The sequence below is a fragment of the Quercus robur genome, chromosome 10, assembly GCF_932294415.1.
Source record: "Quercus robur chromosome 10, dhQueRobu3.1, whole genome shotgun sequence".
NCBI lineage: Eukaryota > Viridiplantae > Streptophyta > Magnoliopsida > Fagales > Fagaceae > Quercus > Quercus robur.
This window is the reverse complement of record NC_065543.1, coordinates 40,969,888-40,991,528: the sequence shown is the minus strand read 5'-3', so window position 1 is coordinate 40,991,528 and position 21,641 is coordinate 40,969,888. Positions and strand designations below refer to the sequence as shown.

At 39.5% G+C, this 21,641-nt stretch overlaps 1 protein-coding gene across 1 annotated transcript; it reads right to left on the bottom strand.

The window, feature by feature from the left end:
* Positions 1-18,323: 18,323 nt before the first annotated feature.
* LOC126703549 (protein PHYTOCHROME KINASE SUBSTRATE 3) lies at positions 18,324-20,177 on the bottom strand. Its single transcript, XM_050402508.1, has one exon. It carries the CDS (start codon positions 19,977-19,979, stop codon positions 18,609-18,611), a length of 1,371 nt encoding a protein of 456 aa, XP_050258465.1. The 5' UTR covers positions 19,980-20,177; the 3' UTR covers positions 18,324-18,608.
* Positions 20,178-21,641: the final 1,464 nt, after the last annotated feature.

Genomic DNA, 21,641 nt, shown 5'->3' with positions numbered 1-21,641 from the left:
ATTGCTTTTATTACACCCACAGGGAATTACCACTACAAAGTGATGCACTTTGGATTGAAAAATGCAAGGTCCACTTATCAGAGGATGGTGACTAGGATGCTTGAGCCTCAATTAGGCAAAAATATTGAGATTTATATAGATGATATGGTGGTAAAGAGAAAAGTGGAGTCTGAGCATGTAGATGACCTCAGGAGTATTTTTAAGATACTAAGGAAACACAAATTGCGCCTTAATGCTTTTAAGTGTTCTTTTGGCGTCTGGCAAATTTCTAGGTTATATGGTCACCCATCACGGAATTGAAGTTGACCTCAATCAAATTAGAGCAATTAATAATCTACAGCCTCCTCAGGATCCCAAAGAGGTCTAGAAGTTGATAGGAACGACTGCTGCGTTGAATCGATTCATTTCTCAGTCAGCCGATAGATGTAGGCCCTTTTTTCAGTTATTGCATAAGTGGAAGGGATTCGAGTGGACCAATGAATGTTCCTCGGCCTTCCAGCAATTGAAGGAATATTTTTCTCAACCACCCATTATGTCCAGGCTCGAGGAGGAGGAGGTCCTATTTGCTTACATTGTTGTAGCCTCTCATGCGGTGAGTTTGGTATTGATACGGGTTGATGATGGGGGTACGAAGACCCGTTTATTATGTGAGCAAATCATTGCATGAGGTAGAGGTTCGTTATTTACCATTGGAGAATGCCATCTTGGCAATGGTACATGTTACATGGAAGCTCTCTCATTACTTCCAGGCTCACACCATTGTGGTTCTTACCTAACTCCCTCTTCAATCACTGTTTCAGAAAGCTGGTTACACAGGGAGGATTGCAAAATGGGCAACGATCCTGAGAGCTTTCGATATTAAGTATATGCCTCGCACATCTATAAAGGGCTAGGTCCTTGCAGATTTGGTGGCTGAGTTTGCTAAACCTCCAGTGGAAAAAAATGGCGAAAAGCGGAACATGGATGAAAAATCAGTTGGGATGATCTCCTTACAGGAACCTCTATCTTGGAAGGTACATATCGATGGTGCATCAAATTAAAGGGGATCTAGAGTGGGACCAGTTGTAATATCTCCTAAAAAGATCATCATTAAGAAATCCTTAAGGTTGGACTTCTTGGCCACAAACAATGAGGCTGAGTATGAGACTTTGTTGATGGGAATGGCTATGGTTCAAAAAATGGGAGGAAAAACAATGGAGGTATTTTCAGATTCGAGATTGGTTGTAGGCCAAGTAAAGGGAGAATTGGAAGCCAGGGATTTGAGAATGTAGGAGTATCTGAATCAAGTTAGGCATTTGCAATTAGGGTTTGAGTCTTTTTCCTTACAGTAAATCCCCAGAAGTAGAAACACGCATATTGACTCTCTTGCCACTCTTGCAACCTCCTTGGTGCAGAGTTTACCCCAGGTTATCCTGGTCGAGGATCTATGTAAGCCTACTGAGATGAAAGGTGAGAAGGTCCATATTTACCAAATTAGGGTAGGGCCTAGTTGGATGGATCCTATTGTGCTATTCCTTAAGGATGATATCTTGCCTGAGGAGAAAAGGGAGGCTGATAAAGTGCGAAGAAAACCTCATCAATTTTGGTTGTTCGAGGATCAAAGGTTATACAAGTGCTCTTTTTCTAGACCATATTTACTATGCGTCCATCCTGAGGCAATAGAACCACTCCTAGAGGATTACACGAAGGGATTTGTGAGAGTCATACAGGAGGTAGATCACTGTCTCACAAGGCCCTCATTCAAGAGTATTGGTGGCCAAAATAGGCAAAAGGAAGCACAGGATTACGTGAAGAAGTGTGACCAATGTCAGAGATTTGCTCCAAATATTTATCAGCCAGGGGGTGTCCTCAACACTTTGTCTAGTCCTTGGCCTTTTGCTCAATGGGGCTTGGATATTGTAAGGCCTTTCCCTAAGGCAGTAGGGAATAGGAAATGGCTGCTAGTTGGCACTGATTACTTCACCAAGTGGGTTGAAGTTAAGCCACTGGCAAATATCAGGGATATGGATGTCAAGAGATTTGTGTGGAAAAATATTGTCACTCGGTTTGGGATCCCTCATACCCTCATCTCGGACAATAGGCTTTAGTTTGATAGCAAAGCCTTAAGTAGGTACTGTTGTGAATTGGGCATTAAGAATAGGTACTTCACCTCGGCTTATCCTCAAGGGAATGGACAGGCCGAGGCTGTTAATAAGGTTATAGTGAATGGACTCAAGAAGAGGTTGGATGATGCAAAAGGGTAAATGGGTGGAAGAGCTGTCATATGTTCTTTGGACATATCGAACTACCCCTTGTAAGTCAACAGGGGAGACACCATTTTCAATAACTTATGGGGCCAAAGCTGTGATTCCTCTAGAAACTGGATTCCCAACATTGAGGACAAGCTTGTTCACACCAGATAGCAATGACAACCTACTAGAGAAAAGCCTAGATTTAATTGAAGAACAGAGAGAAATTGCTATGGTTCAATTAGCATATTATCAACAGAAACTCAAACAGGGGTATGACTTAAGTGTAAAGTTAAGATTGTTAGTCCCTGGAGATTTGGTATTAAGGAAGGTTGTAGGTACTGCAAAAAACCCAACATGAGGAAAGTTAGGGCTCAATTAGGAAGGACCATACTGTATCACCTTAGTAGCTGGTATAATGGCTTATTTCCTAAAAGATATAGATGAGAATGTCATACCACGTTCTTGGAATGTAAATAACCTACGAAGGTATTATTATTATTATGAAAGGCAACTCTACCATATTTTTATTTTTGATGTTATGTGTTGTGTTTATTATTTATTTAAGTATTAATACTTCTTATTATTTGGCCATAAAGGTTCGGTAAGGTTATCCGAGGATAAATGCCTCATCGGCCAAGCAGGGCAAAGGTTAGAGGGTTTGGTCTGCTGTCAGGAGCTGTGCTCCAGACAATTCTACTAGTAAGGATAAATATCAGAAGGGAGTGTGACAAAGGAAAGCTAAGAAATATCTAAGAGAAAACTACTACCACTGCATTAAAAGCTCTACAGCTAACTCTCTGGCTGCATTAATGTAGAGCTAATACGTGAACATTGATGTTCAGCCTTACAGCTATTCCCAAAGACTTCAGGAAGTTATTGATGGGACAAAGATAAAAGTCAGGAGCTTGATCTACACGTGGAGGGTGGGGATGAAGCAAGAGGGTAATATAAAGAAGAAATGCCCCATTTATAGGGGGGACATTAGAGAATTTGAGGAAGGAAGAGGAAAGATTGTAGCACTAAGAACCAAAAATTGTAATCAAGTCTAAGAAGAATATATTCAAGAACTACTCTCATCGGACTTTGCCGAGGAAGGATTTCTTCGCATAAAACCTATTTCTCTTTATTTTATTTTAATCTTGAATCCATTGTGAGCGTTGTCCAACTCATTGAAACCTAGTTTTCAGCCCACTCTTTACAAATTCTTTGTATTGGGCTCTTTGGGCATTAATCCTCCTATCTTTTAGGCCTAAGATCCAAAACTTGCCCTTACAAAAAGCAATAAAAATGAAAACAGTAATGCCATATAAATTTGATAATGAATTGGAAACTCAAAAAATCTCTTCAATGGGAAAACTATTTCGAGAACACAACTAATCTCTTAGAAATTTTATTATAAGAACAACAATTACAATAAATTTATTTATAAGACTATTGTACAACTAAACTCTTTACTGTAACATCTAGAAACACCACGCTTATCTTCTTACCTCAATAGCCTCAAAACCTCTACAATTTTAAACGAATTTCATCCACGAACTCTTTGTCCACACGAACCGAAATCTCTAGCACCCTAGTCCAAGGAACCTTCTTGAAATTTTGTTATAGTGAACATCAATGGAAATAACCTCTGTGGTTTCAAGAATAATGGCTTATTCGTGGGCTAGTTTCACCAAAAAATGGTGTAGGGGGGACAAAATTGGCTTTGCCCTTTTCGGGCAAAATAAATAGCATTCTACCCCCTTTCCCAAAATAATTAGGGAAATGCCCCTCTTTTGAAAATTGACTTTCTCAAAATCGAGTTAAGTCCTATAGTGACATTTTTAAGGACCTATAGTGGCGTTTTTTAACTCAAGCTTCATGAAATCGAGTTATAGATAAAAAAATTGCATGTAACTCGACTTCATGGAAATCGAGTTACAAAACATCACTATAGGTCATTAAAACGTCACTATAGGCTCCTTAAAACGCCACTGTAGGGCTCCAAAAATTTTTCTTTTTTTAACTCGATTTTGAGAAAGTCGATTTTCAAAAAATGGGCATTTCCCTAATTAGTTTAGGAAAGGGGGTAGAATGGTATTTATTTTTCCCGAAAAGGGCAGAGGCCAATTTTGTCCGGTTTAGGGGAAGAGATCCTATTCACAAGATGTACTCTTTCTTCTACCAAGAGGGACTAAAAAAAAAGACAAGGAAATTGTTAGCTCCATTTAGTTTCTTCTTCCACTTGTTTGATGATTCAATTTCTACATGTGTTCCCAGCCTTTAAACACACATAAAAAAAAAAAAAAAAAAAAAAATCCCCCTATATCCAACAAAATCAAAAGTTGTAAAAGAAGATTTATAAATAGAAGAGTACTCCAATTGCCTACTAAATTATGTAAAACACTATTTTTTTTTTCCAAATTCATTTAGATTTACAAATTTTACTTATAATATTTGTTAAAGTTTATTTATTTATTTTTGTTGATAACTAATCAAAATTACAAATGAAAAAAATCCTACCTAAGATTAACTATACCACTACAACAATTACGAATTTGTCATATTATTAATTAAAAAATAAATATTAGTAAAATTTGAATAAAAATTACATAATTCAAATTTATTTAATTTTTTGCATAAAAATATTATTTACTTAACATTAAGATATATATACATTTTTTAAATTATATAGGTGTGGGGCCTAATAGTTCATGAGCCAGGCCCACTTGCTCATGGAAAGCCTAAAGGCCCAAGCCGAAAAAGGTTATGGCCCAAGCTCAAAAATATAAGGCAAAAAATGGCCCCGAGATGCAGCCGAGGACAGTTTAGTCCTCGGCAGACCTAAAGCTCCCTTGAGAAGAGGGGTAAAAAAGAGGTATAGGAACAAATCTGTAAGAAAATCTAAAATATCTTGGGAAAGTTACCCTTACTACCCTTCCCAGATAAGACTCTGCACCTAACAGAGCCGTATTCCTCAGCTTTATCAACCATCCCCAACAATTCTGAGATTAGACTGACGGGACAAATATCAGTCTTGTAAAGGTTGACCCTACACGTGGACGAAGGATAGCGAACGCAGGCTAGTATAAAAGAAAAAGTAAGTAAATCTGGAGAGGGGGCCGGGAAAAAGGGGAGACTCCCATCCCACCTCCAAAAATAAGACTCCATGGGTGAAAACACCTTAACAACACATGCACATCACAGAAAAACCCACCGTTGGATAACCGGGGTAAGACCTTAATGATCCTCGGACCAAGTCCGAGGAGTCCAACCCCACAGGATACGACGCTGTAGGCCTTAAACGCTCAAACCCAACTCCTTTTTCTATATGAATTCCTCTAAAATCAAGACCGTAACATCGCCCCGTGACCAAAGGCAAGCCTTTCAAGCCCACTCTCTACAAATCATATTGTGAGGGATCTTTCATGTGCGAGCCCAACATCATTCTTGGGCCGTTAAATAATCGTGTCCCTACAATTGGCGCCGTCTGTGGGAAGGCTTGCGCGTTGACACGGGTGGCGTTCGAGTCAACTCTCTAGCAAGCAGAGATTCGCGGGTTTTCCCCCATCTCCGGCGACATGCGGTTGTTATTCCGACATAAACTCGTGCCAGGGCTTACATCCTGTAGCGCCAACGGCACGGGCAGCTCTAGGGGCTTCCGACCCCAAGTCAACTCTCCCCGCCACGGTCAAGGGGCTGACCTGCGAAAAAGCAAATAAGTACAAAAAAAGTACTCAAAAAAGTTTTGGACAAAACCAAGGCCTTGCATGGTCCTCGGACTCAAGCCTATGGGGAAACCAAGTACTCAAAAATTTTGGACAGAACCAAGGTCTTGCATGGTCCTCGGACTCAAGCCTATGGGGAAACCAAGTACTCAAAAATTTTGGACAGAACCAAGGCCTTGCATGGTCCTCGAACTCAAGCCTATGGGGAAACCAAGTACTCAAAAGTTTTGGACAAAACCAAGGCCTTGTATGGTCCTCGGACTCAAGCCTATGGGGAAACCAAGTACTCAAAAAATTTTGGACAGAACCAAAGCCTTGCATGGTCCTCGGACTCAAGCCTATGGGAAAACCAAGTACTCAAAAAGTTTTGGACAGAACCAAGGCCTTGCATGGTCCTCGGACTCAAGCCTATGGGGAAACCAAGTACTCAAAAGTTTTGGACAGAACCAAGGCCTTGCATGGTCCTCGGACTCAAGCCTATGGGGAAACCAAGTACTCAAAAAATTTTGGACAGAACCAAGGCCTTGCATGGTCCTCGGACTCAAGCCTATGGGGAAACCAAGTACTCAAAAGTTTTGGACCGAATCAAGACCTTGCATGGTCCTCGAACTCAAGCCTATGGGAAAACCAAGTACTCAAAAAGTTTTGGACAGAACCAAGGCCTTGCATGGTCCTTGGACTCAAGCCTATGGGGAAACCAAGTACTCAAAAAGTTTTGGACAGAACCAAGGCCTTGTATGGGGAAACCAAGTACTCAAAAAGTTTTGGACAGAACCAAGGCCTTGCATGGTCCTCGAACTCAAGCCTATGGGGAAACCAAGTACTCAAAAAGTTTTGGACAGAACCAAGGCCTTGCATGGTCCTCGGACTCAAGCCTATGGGGAAACCAAGTACTCAAAAAGTTTTGGACAGAACCAAGGCCTTGCATGGTCCTCGGACTCAAGCCTATGGGGAAACCAAGCACTCCAAAAAGTTTTGGACAGAACCAAGGCCTTGCATGGTCCTCGGACTCAAGCCTATAGGGAAACCAAGTACTCAAAAAGTTTTGGACAGAACCAAGGCCTTGCATGGTCCTCGGACTCAAGCCTATGGGGAAACCAAGTACTCCAAAAAGTTTTGGACAGAACCAAGGCCTTGCATGGTCCTCGGACTCAAGCCTATGGGGAAACCAAGTACTCAAAAGTTTTGGACAGAACCAAGGCCTTGCATGGTCCTCGGACTCAAGCCTATGGGGAAACCAAGTACTCAAAAGTTTTGGACAGAACCAAGGCCTTGCATGGTCCTCGGACCCAAGCCTCTGGGAAAACCAACTACTTATAAGGAAAAACTACATTACAGGGACCTTAGGAAAACTCTCCACTAGCAATTGGGGTAGTTCCTAAATTGCGAGGATTCTCAAGTCTGCTTTCGAATCTTCAGCACCAAAGGGATCGATGCAATATAGAGCAATATGTCACCTGAAAAACGATCGGGGTTCCCTACTGCTCAGTCAACTCCTCGGATGGATTATTTAGAGATTATCATTCTCGGACGGTATTCTCGCACTTATCACAGAATATTCCGTTGTTACCTCGGTTAGTTTCCTAAGTTTAACTTACTATGAATTATCATCGTAATGCCTGGTAGTGTTGGTAAATTAGAATTAGTTGGATTATGTTTCAAGGTTTCCTGCTCTAAAGTATCATTGAAGAAACACACACATAGAGCACACCCTTTCACAAAATAGTGTTGCAAAAAGAATAGTATTCAAAACAAGTAAATAAATTCCCCTTTTTTACTAAAACAAAGAAATAGTACAGCGTACAATGAAAAGCTGGAATCAACTTATGTCAAAGCTTACTACATAATTGAAAAGGAAGATACAAGAGAATAAGGCAAAGCCGAGGAGGCAGTACAGACGAGAGGTTGGCTTCTAAAGCTAACCACATAATCAAAAGGAAAGATACAAGAGAATAAGATAAAGCCGAGGTGGTGGCACAGAGGAGAGGTTGGCTACTGCTTCAAGACCTTGTTCTTCCTCAATGCTTTTACATGCCCATAACTCAGGCAGCAAAAGAACCCAGCTTGGGGCCTACACCGTCAAAGAAAAGGTGCAGAGAGAGCCCAGCTTCAGGCTAGCGTAGCTGAAGAAAAGGTGCATGAAACCCAACTTGAGCCTCACACCGCTGAAGGAAAGGTGCAGGGAGCCGGAAGTTGAGGAGCTTTCACCAAAAATTTGCCTGCAACAAGGCAGAGGCGATGATGGCGGAGAATCTTTCTTCTGACACACCAAAATTCTGGCATGAACAGAACCTGCTTCGGATTTTGATTAAAAGGGGGAGAAACACCCTTTCCCCTCCGTCGAAACGGAATATTCTCTTGAATTTATGCCTCCTTTGCCCGTACCTCACTATTTTGAGTCTCAGGAGGACACGGCGCCTCTGTGGCGAAGAGAGTTCCTTTTCCCCAACCCTCGCCTCAAACATGTTATACTAAGGGAGGATAGCACCGGATATGGGAGTTGTGATTTGGGAGGAGACTGTAGGATTTGTGCGTAGGTAAAGCAACTTTCTCTCCTATTTATTTAAAAAGATAAGGTGGTGGCATTTAATTCACGCAGCGTCCCAAGGAACGCTACAGACAAAATGGCTCTGGCTCAATTTCCAACGCCACCTGCAACCATGAGATTAAAGGAGTCTCGTGAAGGCGCATCTCGAACACTGGGACGCCAAAGAGTACCGCGTGACCAAAGACTACAGAAATACCTCTTAATTTGTGGGCCTAGTGAATTTGCGGCCCAGACCCGTTCTATATGGGGGCCCAGGGACTATGGCCCACGCCGGGGAATAGCCGTTGCCGAGGACAACCTCCTGCTCGGCACCTCGTGAAATACCTGAGGAAAGGGAGAAACTAAACTCAAGAAGTTTTGGACAGAACCAAGGCCTTGCATGGTCCTTGGACTCAAGCCTATGGGGAAACCAAGTACTCAAAAAAGTTTTGGACAGAACCAAGGCCTTGCATGTAGGGATGGCAATGGGGCGGGGCGGGGTCGAAGGATGAGATCTTCGCCCCCGCCCCGCATGGATTTTTCTTGCCCCATCCCCACCCCGCCCCGCATGACGGGGAAAATTTCTTGCCCCATCCCCGCCCCTTAAGGCCCCGCGAAGACCCGCGAAGCCCCACCCTACACCGTAAAACTTTATTTCTTGTTAATTTTCCCTACAACTATTACCATTTTTTCAAATAAAATGACATGTTTCAATAATAAAAATATACTTGAAATTATAAATAAATTTATCCTATCAAATCAAACTAATTTTTAGCAAAAACTAAATAATATTATCTAAATGTTTAACAAGACAATATCACAACAAAAATCCTATAGTATGACACAATAAAATAATCCAAACTCCTAATACATAACAAAATAAAAATTGCCTAGTTCTTCAAAAAGAATCTCCACTTTCTTCCATCATTGTGACACCACTTTCTTCTTCATCATCATAATCATCCAAGATATTTTGGAATTTATCTTCAATTCCATCTATGGTAGATGAAGAACCTAAAAAAAAGATAAAATAAATTCAATCAAACAATTGAAAAATATAATAAAGAATGCAACAACATAAATCATTGCATAATTAAACTAGTAAATTTAATTACCATTAATTTCAGCCCATAACCAATTTTGAGCACACATTAATGCCTCCACAGTCTTTTGATGAAGTTTACTGCGATGTGGACTTAACAATCGACCACTTGTGCTAAATGATGACTCTAAGGCAACAGTTGACACTGGAATGGCAAGGATATCCCTTGCAATACGTTGCAAAGTAGGATACTTTGGCCCATTAGATTTCCACCATGCCAAAATATCAAAATCCACAGTTCTTGGCATTAAATCATCCTCAAGGTAATGGTCCAACTCTAATTTAATATTCCCACCCCTTTTTTTCTGACTAAGATATCTTTCAAAGTCCATAAGGGAGTCATCAACTTGTGGATCCTCTCCCACACAAGGGCCACGAGTACCTTCCCTACCCATTCTCCCAGAACTGTAGTCACGAATCATTTCATAACAAATATCTCTAACCCTTTGAATTTCATTATCAGCTTCATCACCATAAATTATTGGAAAATAATATTCTAACAATTCAATCTTATATCTTGGGTCTAAAATGGTTGCCACAGCCATAACACCATGAATCACATTCCAATAACAATCAAATTTTTCCAACATTTTAAATGCCATACTCCTAATCACATCATTTGCGCTTGTAAACCAAGAATTCAAAGCTATTTTTATTTCACACACCTTAGGAAAGAAAAGATTAGCTGTAGGGTATGAGGTACCTGAAAATAGCTCTGTAACCTTGTGAAACACTGCCAATCTCTCACATATATTACTTGCCATCTCCCATTCTTCCTCCGTTGGAATGCACTTATAAGATGACTCACATATGTTCAATCGATAAAAGACATTTTGATACTTTATAGCAATAGAAAGCATGAGATAGGTAGAGTTCCAACGAGTCTTACAATCAAGGGCTAGTTCTTTGGTCCATTCAACATGTGCTTGTCGAGCTGTCTCTTCAAACTTCTGCCTTCTCTTTGTTGATGCAGTCCAAAATCCCACACTTTCTCGAACCTTTTCAATGCATGATCCAATTACATCCAAACCATCCTGAACAATCAAATTAAGAATATGTGCTGCACAACGCATATGCAACATTGATCCACGCATAATAAGTGCACCACGTTGAAGCTTATCTAAGATAATTTTTATAACTGCATCATTGGTACTGCAATTGTCCATAGTCACAGTAGATAACTTCCTATCAATATTCCACTCCAACAGAGTATCTAGAAGGACACTAGAAAGCACTTCTTTCGTATGTGGAGATGGCACATAAATAAACCTTAAATGAGAAATTTAAATAATTAGAACCAACAATGATATAAGTTCATAAAACATTTGAAAAGAATTTAATTGAAACATAAAAATGAATATATACTTTTAAAAAAGTACCTCATAACTCGGCTTTGTAATCTCCACAAACCATCAATGAAGTGTGCTGTTACAACCATAAACCCTCGCTTTTTGTTTTGTGAAGTCCACATATCAGTGGTAATAGAAATTCTACCCTGATTCCTATCAATTTCATGCTTTGATTTCTCCCTTTCTTTCTCATAGATGCTCAAAATGTCCTTCTTGATTGTGTTCCTAGAAACCATCCTGAACAATGGTTGAAGAGAAGTTGAATATTTTCTAAAACCAATGTGGTCAACTATAGAGAGGGGATACTCATGCAAGATGATCATACGAGCAAGTTCATTTCTTGATACATTTTGATCAAAATTATAAGCATTCACACCCGCCATTGAATCCACTTTATTTTGATCCCTCGCCAAAATTTTTTGATTCATATCCCTAATGTCTTGAAACTTTCTCCTTGGACATATTTTCACGTGGTCATGCAAATGTTTAGTGCCATAATTGGATCCCCTTACTAGCAATTTCTTACAATAATTGCACTCAGCCTTGTCTTTCTCTTCAACTCTCTTTCTCTTAAAATGATTCCAAACAATTGATTTGTACTTCCCCTCTTCTTGAATTATTTCATTGCTAGGCTGGACTGCTTGGACATCATTTGGCATATTCAACAGAGGTGATGATGGGGTTGCATTATCTTCATCTACTATCAAAGGAAATTGATTGCTGCCAGATGGATTGGAGCTACCAATGTTTTCATGTGAAGTCATTTTTTTCCTGATGTTAATTTAGCAACTTAGTAATGGACAAACTATATTTCTCCAACAGAGATAATATAAAATAATGGGAATGAAAAAAAAAATTAAAACAAATCTCCTTGGCAACGTTGTTAAACAATTAAAATATATTCAACAACGTCGTTAAACAATTAAATTAGAAATCATAGCACCGTAGCACATACACAAATGGGTATTCGTATTTCATTGGCCTAAAAAACACTAAAACAAATCTCCTTTATACTAAATAGTCAGTAGTATGCATTAGTTAATTCCTCCCATTTTGTGACTATTTCATAAAGAATGGGACAAAGTCTCAAACCTGTATCCCTTTCAAAAAAAAAAAAAAAAAAAAAAAAATCTGTAACTTATATTTTTAATAAAAATACATAAAACAAAATTAAATTGTGAGTATGTTTTGCGTGGAGAACAAGAACGAATAGCTAGAGCTAGGAGCAATGACCCGGGTTATGAAACAATGCCGAATAGTATATATTATTCAAGTAGAAATTCTAGGAACAAGTCAGCGAGCCAGTCAAGTAAGGCAGGCGTGAAGGAGGTCCATAGCTCAGTAAAGGGTATGATGTAGAAAATAGAAATCACTATAGATTCTATTCATAGGGGTTAGTCTTTCTGTCCGTCTAGTGGATTTCAAAAAAGAATCAATAGAAAAAGAAAGAATCATATTGGCAATCAAACCTATCCCTGACTGGCTAACCCTCATCATCTTGTCTCCAAAAATTAAAAAACAAAAACCCACTAAAATAGATATGGATTTTAACAAGCTTAAAGAAACAGTATTGTTAAGCAGCCAAATGCCTACACAAAATTACAAAAACAATGACACAAACATATATTTAGAGCCACAAACCCGTAACTCATTAAAAAAAATTATATTATGTTCATGATGAAAAGTAAGTTGAGCAAGACCGTATGAATCATGAATAAAATCATTAATTCAATAGTTTATAAATTTGTTTCTAATAAAGACAAAAAAAAGAGTTAAAATTGGTACCTTATTTCCAACTTTGCTAGAGAGAAAAAAGAGGTAGAGCCACGTTAGGTAGAATAAAATAAGTTGACATTTTTGTTTAAATAGTAGGGTTTTAGGGTATAATAAAATTACAATTTAACCCTTATTAATGCGGGGTGGGGTGGGGATGGGGCGGGGTGGGGTGGGGATGGGGCGGGGCGGGGCGGGGTGGGTCTAAAAAGTGTAAACCCATCCCCGCCCCGCCCCATGGTGCGGGTCTAAAATTTCGCCCCATCCCCGCCCCACCACCTTTGCGGGGCGGGGAAAACCCGCACGGGGCGAAGCGGGGAGGGGCGGGTCAAGCGGGGCGGGGAAAAATTGCCATCCCTACTTGCATGGTCCTCGGACTCAAGCCTATGGGGAAACCAAGCACTCAAAAAAGTTTTGGACAGAACCAAGGCCTTGCATGGTCCTCGGACTCAAGCCTATGGCGAAACCAAGTACTTAAAAGTTTTGGACAGAACCAAGGCCTTGCATGGTCCTCGGACTCAAGCCTATGGGGAAACCAACTACTTGGATGACAAAATTAGGTGTTGGACAGAGCCAAGGCGTTGCGAAGTCTTCGGACTCAAGCCTATTGGGACGCCAACTACTCGGATGGGGAAAGTCCTCGGCTCAAATACTGTAAAATGTTAAGGCCAATAAAAGTGTTAGGATGATGGCGAGACGCCCCACTATTCGGTAGCCTAAGGGGGCTGTTCATTTTTGCGGGTGATATGTCTTCGGATGATTACTTCCTACACCGCGTAGAGCATCCAGTTCTAATCTCGGCATTGTTTTGGGTAAGTATCGTTATTCACAGGTAGGCATTGCTGTGTCAAACCATTCTATTAAAGTTATAATGATATCTTTTTGTTAGCAAGTATTTTGGCCTTAGTTATCATTGATTCAAATGCTATACTATTATGCCGAGCAGCGTTTGCAAATTTGTAAAAACATAGAGACAGAACATGCGAAGTAAGATAACAACAATTTTTATTAATATGAAAAATTATTACAACGTACAAAGAGGGGCTTAAACAAGCCTATACAAAAGGTGAACTGCCGAAGCAGCGATAACATCCGCGATACAGATAAGTAAACAGTCAGGTGTCTTTTAAACTCGTCTTCAAAGTCTCTCCAATCTCTGCCTCAGTATTGCTCATGTTGAGAGAAGAACCTTCTTTTGAAAAAATGAAGGAGAAGGAAGAAGAAGATGAAGGAGAAGGAAGAAGAGGATGGAGGAGATGAATGAGGAAGATGGAGGAGATGAATGAGGAAGATGGAGGACATGAGTAAAAGAAGGAGGAGAAGAAGAGGGAAGAGATGAAAAGAAAGAGAAAGGAGCAAAAGAGGGAGAAGGAAAAGCACCAGGATGGACCTGGTGGTGGAAAGAAGAAGAAAGAGAGGCAAAGGGAGGCGCCAGTGAACGAAGGGAGGAAGAAGCAGGAGCACTTAGTCCCTGCCCCAGTCCTAACTCCTAACACACTGGTGCCATGTTAGATATGCTCATGAGGGAGCGAGTGGTACTAATGATGTGCTTCCTCGGCTCAGTCACATCGAAAGTGTGACGTGACGAGTCCCTGCTTCGGATTTTGGCTAAAAGGAAGGCAAGACAAATCTTGAGTCTCCGCCATCCTTGCCCTGACCGAGCCATTTCGAGCTTCGTTAGAACATGGAGTTTCTGGGAGGGGCATGGTTTTTTCATTGCTTATTACTACGGTGAGTGTATTTCAGGTTAAAGTATAACCGGAGAGTAAAAGTAAACTCCGGAAGGAATTTAAGGGTTTCAAATTTTGGGGGGATTAAAGGGATTCATCTGTGGGAGAAACAACTCTTATTTCTTCTCTTTATATAGGGGACGAAGAGGAGAGTACTTAATGCGTTCAGATCTCCAAGGAAATCTGCAAACAAGAATACGTCCGTTTCATTCCCCCACGCCATCAAAAACCGTTGAATCTGGGAGGTCTCGTAAAGGGAAGGTATTAAAGACGCGCTTCGGATAACCAAACGGCATAAACGCATCGTGCGCAAATTAAGGGGAACTTCTTGTAGACCGGTACATTCCCTGGGCAGGTGAAGAGTCGCCGGCGTCAGTCAAGGGCTGAATTAAATGAGCCATAATGAAGGCTCGGTATTACCAAAACCCCCCTCTCCAACCATGATGTTGGACAGCAGGGTTTTGAGGGGCTATTGTGGGGCCCAATAGTTCATGAGTCAGGCCCACTTGCTCATGGGAAGCCTAAAGGCCCAAGCCGAAAAAGGTTATGGCCCAAGCTCAAAAATATAAGGCAAAAAATGGCCCCGAGATGCAGCCGAGGACAGTTTAGTCCTCGGCAGACCCAAAGCTCCCTTGAGAAGAGGGGTAAAAAAGAGGTATAGGAACAAATCTGTAAGAAAATCTAAAATATCTTGGGAAAGTTACCCTTACTACCCTTCCCAGATAAGACTCTGCACCTAACAGAGCCGTATTCCTCAGCTTTATCAACCATCCCCAACAATTCTGGGATTAGACTGACGGGACAAATATCAGTCTTGTAAAAGTTGACCCTACACGTGGACGAAGGACAGCGAACGTAGGCTAGTATAAAAGAAAAAGTAAGTAAATCTGGAGAGGGGGCCGGGAAAAAGGGGAGACTCCCATCCCACCTCCAAAAATAAGACTCCATGGGTGAAAACACCTTAACAACACATGCACATCACAGAAAAACCCACCGTTGGATAACCGGGGTAAGACCTTAATGATCCTCGGACCAAGTCCGAGGAGTCCAACCCCACAGGATACGACGCTGTAGGCCTTAAACGCTCAAACCCAACTCCTTTTTCTATATGAATTCCTCTAAAATCAAGACCGTAACATCGCCCCGTGACCAAAGGCAAGCCTTTCAAGCCCACTCTCTACAAATCATATTGTGAGGGATCTTTCATGTGCGAGCCCAATATCATTCTTGGGCCGTTAAATAATCGTGTCCCTACAATAGGTTTCAGTTAGTTCAACTAATAAAGTCTCGCCATAGGTAAAAATTCTATAGTATCTAATAAATTAAATTAAAATTAAAAAGAGCAATCAGCCGACTTGGAAAGCAGCGAGAGATCTATCAATAATATAAGAGTACTTGATTTTGATACCAACTTTGCAATGGATGTGAGTTATGGTGTGACAATATCTATGGCTTCAGTGACAAATTGGTGTTTTGTCGTCCTTCAAACCTTTAGCGCTACCACTTTAGGAGCCCAGGTGATTGTTTTTGGTGGCGACCTCTTCATTATTTATGTTGTCGGTTTTTGTGTTAAATACTACTCCTACTTTGGTTTGCATATGGTGACAAACATGGATGTCACTTCAACCCCCAAAAAAAAAAAAAAAAAATACATTAGTGCAACCTTTATTTTTATTTTTTTAAAATAAACACACACGAGAGAGAGAAAATGAGATTTTAGTGCAACTGCTGATTAAGTTTTATTTTTTTGTAAGTTTTTTTTTTTTTTTAGAAACAAACACATACACACACAAGAGAGAGGGAAATAGGTTCTAACATAAAGACACATCACAACTCCACTCAAAATTTACAACAATTTGATTATTTCGTGCCTCAAAATTTTATATGGCTTGGTTGGATTAAAAAAATATATGAAAATTACATGGTCTTTAATTTAATTAATCCCCTCATAGTTCCACTAATGTCTTGGATATGCTTCCTTTTAGGTTCATTGGTGGGACATTCTTTATGGTTCACACAAGCTCCATGTCTAAGATGTATTTCCTAAAAACATTCCTCAAAGTATAATTGCATTGGATCTATGTTGTTTCCAATCACAAACAGACAATACTTTTTTAAAGTGTTTCAAGCTATAGTGCATGTTCGACCAAGTAGATTGGTGGGATCCTAGAAAATTCCATCTTAATTTTACAAATGCAGATTTTAATAATGAAATATGTTCCTCCAATGGATGGCTATCCTTATTCCTTCTTGGTGGTCCATAGCAACACTATTAGTATGATCCTCCACAGTTTTGCTTTAATATGAACCAAACCCAATTGGTCCCTTCACAACATTCCTAATCCATTATGGGGTACCTGTGTTTTTATCTTGTTTCATGACACAAATAATTTCTCTCTCACATCAATTTTCAGTATCCATCTTTTAAGATTGGGAGTGATGGGAAAATTCTTGCCCCTCAATGTGCATTTATGGGGCTTATCTGCCTTCACTTTTTAGCTCTTTGTCACATCATGCACATGGTCACCTTACTCTTTAATATCTAGGGGCTCTTGTCAACATGAATTGGTTACTGGTTACTATACAATTTGTTAAGCAAGAATTAATAGCTAATAAATGCATAATCTTAGCATATCCACACTACAATATGTGAGATGTTCTATATTGTTTAATATATAAGCCGCATAACAAAATGATCAACATGGCATTGCATCACAACTTTGTTTTTGCTAATTTGAAGTTATCTATTTGTGATAGTTTAATCCAATCCTTAAAGACTATATAGTTTTTTTTCAAATGAATCTAATCTAATGCAGTTTGGCACTATTGCCTCTCAGGTCTAGTCATGCCAGCAAAAGATCAAACCAGTCATGTAGACAATTTCTGCTTTGGATGTTCATTTTATCATATATCCCTTCAATCCAAAGCTTGACTATGTTGCTTGTTAAATCAACTTCTAGTTGTACAGAGAATTCACTGTATTGATCCAATAATTCCATTAGTGGTTGATAAGATTAGTCAAAACTTTGTTACAGAAATGTTTACTTGATTCCCAACCTAGTTTCTGTGGGATGAAAGGGAGAGAAGAGGCCATGGGATCCACTGTGGTTGTAAGATAGTTACAGAATTGAATGTAGCTAACCAACTTGGGCATGCATAAATAACTACTTGACAGTCATGATTTGAACGTATCACCGGGCAACATTCCTTAACAGTTCCTATCATCTGAATGCATGCTATGTTTATTGAGTATTCCAATCCTTCAATCAATTGTTAAAAATATGATACCATCTCATATGATACCTGATGTTCACAAATTGGTGCTTTGTTGTATGCAAAGATATCAACATTTCAAACGAAGAAAACTCCTGGAAAGGTCTAGTTATTTTAAATTCTTTAGATACCACATAAATTGCTACCTTCTTTACTCATGGCTATTGAACCATTATTGCTTGGAAAACCAAGGGGGGGGGGGGGGGTTTCTTTAATATGCACCAGTCAGTTTGCTATAAAGAATTAAGAATGGATGAGACCCAAAGCAATGGAAAGGAAAATGTGGCTTTCCATTGTTAGGGCCTTGTGAAGTCTTAGTCAAGATAGGTACAAGCAAACCCAAAGCTCTAGAATTGTAGGCTCATAAATGACCAAATGTGCTTGGCCAAAGGCAGATTTGTTTGGCAATTAAAAAAGAGAAGCTCCAAAACAGAAATGAACCCCCTAGGTTGTAAATCAAGAGAACATACAAATACAAAAGTTGAACATTTGAAGGAAGGAAAGGGGTTGGACAAGGATATATGGTAAAAAATATTTGTGGTCTACTAATCTATTTTCAGTCCAATTCCTTGACAAATCCATCTCTCTTTTTATCTCTTCAGGATGTTGTGACTTTAAAAGACACAAAAGCTATGGACAAGGTGCTTTGTTTCATCACTAGAGAGAAATTTGGTTCATATGTGGAGTGGAGTACATATGAAATGGATACATTAGTACATAAAGAGTATATCTCAGATCTAACATAATTGCATGATTTCTATATAATCATAATATACAAGAAAAGTTTCAACAGTGTTCCTCTAAAAAAAACACCTTTCGTTTTCTTATTCGCTACAGCATAAAACAGTGATACACATGCAAATTGCAAAAGGGGAGATATTTCTTGAGACAATAGTACTGTTGCACTCATGAGAACTCAAATATCTTTCACCTTAGTCTCATGCTGTAGCTTCCCAACTGACACAGAGGAATCCAACCTTTGATGCTGTATTGACTCAGATTTTGCCTTCTCATTAGTCCTATATGCAGTTTCAACAACATTGAGTGCTTTTTGACTCTTACAACTCGGTAGTCCTCTTGGACGACATTTTTGCACATCCTTGTCCACTAAGGATTTGGTTTTGGCTACACCAGAAAGCTTAGTATTTACTTCCAGTTTCTTTTCATCATAGCCTGTATTGACAACTGAGAAATCAGCAGCACTGGCTGTGACCACACTCCACTCAATGCTGGCCTCACTTGGTTCATACTTGGTGGTGGAGGTCATACAGCTAGACATGCCATCAGATGCTTGCCTTGTGAACAAAGGCTTTTCAGTGCAGGATAGGTTCTCTATCTCAAAGAGATCTGAACTAGAATCACTCCCCAAATCTTCATGCACTCCTCCAGTGACAGAACTAGTGGAAAAGTCTTGGACTTCTGGAATAGCATCCCAAGTTAGCATGGAGAGTTTCCCCTCTAAGTTCATTGCAATGTCATCCTTCTGTATCATATGGGAGCCAAACACCTCAAGCGACATTCGTGGTTCTTCTCTTATGATCTTCTCCACTTCCAACTGTGATTTAGCTGTCAAATTTTGCACCCTACAACTTGAAATAGGGAGTGAAACATTCTTTTCTCTCTCTGACCTTTCAAAACTTGTGCAATGAAGCTCATCTTTCGCCTGAAATCGTGGTTGGAACCGGTTTAATCTTCTGTCCAAAATGACAGGATTGAGATCAAACTGAATTGCTTTTTTCCTGACTTCTTTGCCCTGCTTCACTTCATGCTCAATATTATTCTTGTGAATATCAATTGACTTCTTATCTGAACAAGACCAACTGCAGATGAAACCAGAAAAATGCATCTTTTCATTTACCTTCTTGTCCATATATTGGGATGGTTTCCTGAGGGCACTTTGCAATAAAGTGGTTTGGCTATTCCAACTTGCATCAGAACTTATGCTTGGAGTTCCTGGCCTGCTCTTAGGCTTAGGCCTCCTGTAGTGAAGATCATTGCGGTTATCTTTCTTAAGCCCATGCTTATTTGCTTGACTGTCTATAATAGTTCTTAGACTGTCATTCTCCAGTTTCATGTTGAAGTATCTTTCAGCGCCAAAGACACTGATTTCACCGTCTTCTGCCTTGTTTCTCCCTAAGCATACCGGAAAGGGAGTAGTTTGGCTTGAAGTAATGGCAGGAGGAGGATGCTGAACTAACTTGGCAAGCTTAAGTACACAGCTATCTCCATCTGTGCTGTGTTTAGAAGAAAAGGCAGCAGTACTGCAAAGACTCTTGCTGTTTTCCATGGTAGTGGAGCGGTCGATTGAGGAGCTTGAAATTTTCCTAAGAAGCTTGTGGGGATGACAGCACAAAATGGACAAAGAGACTTTTCAATGACAAGGAGCTTTATAGTATTTTAAAGCTGAGACAAACATATGATATGGTGTTTGTGGTATAACAGAAATTTTTTATTTGAGGAAGGCTTGGAGATCACTTGCTTTCTTGGAAACAAATTTCTATATGTAGGCTTTTGGAGGGCACAATATGGAAGGATTTGGGTCCTACTTCCTTGGAGCTTGACTGGAAATATATTGCCTATTTCTTTCACTAGATGAAAATAATGCCTTAATATTTTTCATTAATCCACTAATATCTTAATAGTGGTATTAACTTGATTCCAACACTTTGGAAATGATCGCTACTGTTCAAGTAGATTTGATTATGTACTCTTCGAATCATGATCTATAGACATCATCCATAGAGGTGGTTTGCAGGTTGACCATTTGCTCAAGAGGCTTTGCCTATGGGATGGCAAGGGTCTAAACGAGAATAAAAAGAGTGCCTAATTTGTTTTTCACATGCCATTTCATTAGCAAATGAACAATGTTAAAAGTCCATGATTTGATTGGTTGTTGATCATTTCATTGAACTTGATTATTGACCTGGGAGCTAAATTGTATCATTAATCTTAATCCTAATTTAGTCGGTCTATTATGAATAGAGAATAGAATTCATGTGGCCAACTCTAATTAGTCTATTAAGATTCTATAGCGGACCTCAAAATTTTTGAACCAAGACTTGATTGTTGTATGAACGTTCATAATTACAAACCCCAATTATAGACAGATGCACATTGATGATCTGTTAAAGTTACCGGGCATATGTTGGAAACTCTCCTTATCATCCATGAGCATAGCATCATACTTGAAAAATACCACATGTGGTTAATAAATTAATCCAAACCTTTTTCATTTTTGTTATTTTCCTCGGAAAGCCCCTTGACAACTTTTCCTACTAACATAACTTCTACGAATACGCATCTGGATTTAGTTTCGTAAGTCTTATTACTTCTTCATATTCACATTGTAGCATCTTTGATCCACGCTTGGGCAATTGATGTTACTGTTGATTGTGCTCACTGTTGTTACTTCTTAGAGCCATCAAGGAAGAAACTTCAAGTCTAGCATACTAGACTAAATTGCAGAAGTTTTGCCAATTCTAAAGGTCAGAAACATATAATTTTTGAGATTGATGTTCTATGTTATGATTTAGACAAGTTTGGATGATTGCTTGAAACAAGGAGTCATGGTTTGCAGTTGGAGAGCATGAGTCTTCTCAGCTTGGTGGAAACTGGGTTGGATAAGATGGTTAAGTGATGTAGATTTGGTTGAATTCCTTAATTCGCCATAGATTTTATCAAATAAAGACTTCCTAGCCTTTAGGAAGAGTTAGCTTGATTATTTCTGATGAATTTTTTCATTATTATCGTATAGATTATTTGTCACTATCAGTTTCCTTGCAACTCGGTGAGCACTGCATTAAAATATTGAGGAATGGGTAATAAAGAAAGCAGATTATAACCCAATTTCTCTCTCTTTCTCACATATTCAGGAAGCTACTAGTCACCTCAAATCCCATTAAATTTCCATTAAACAAATTGCTAGGAACCTGGTCCACATATGGCCTTA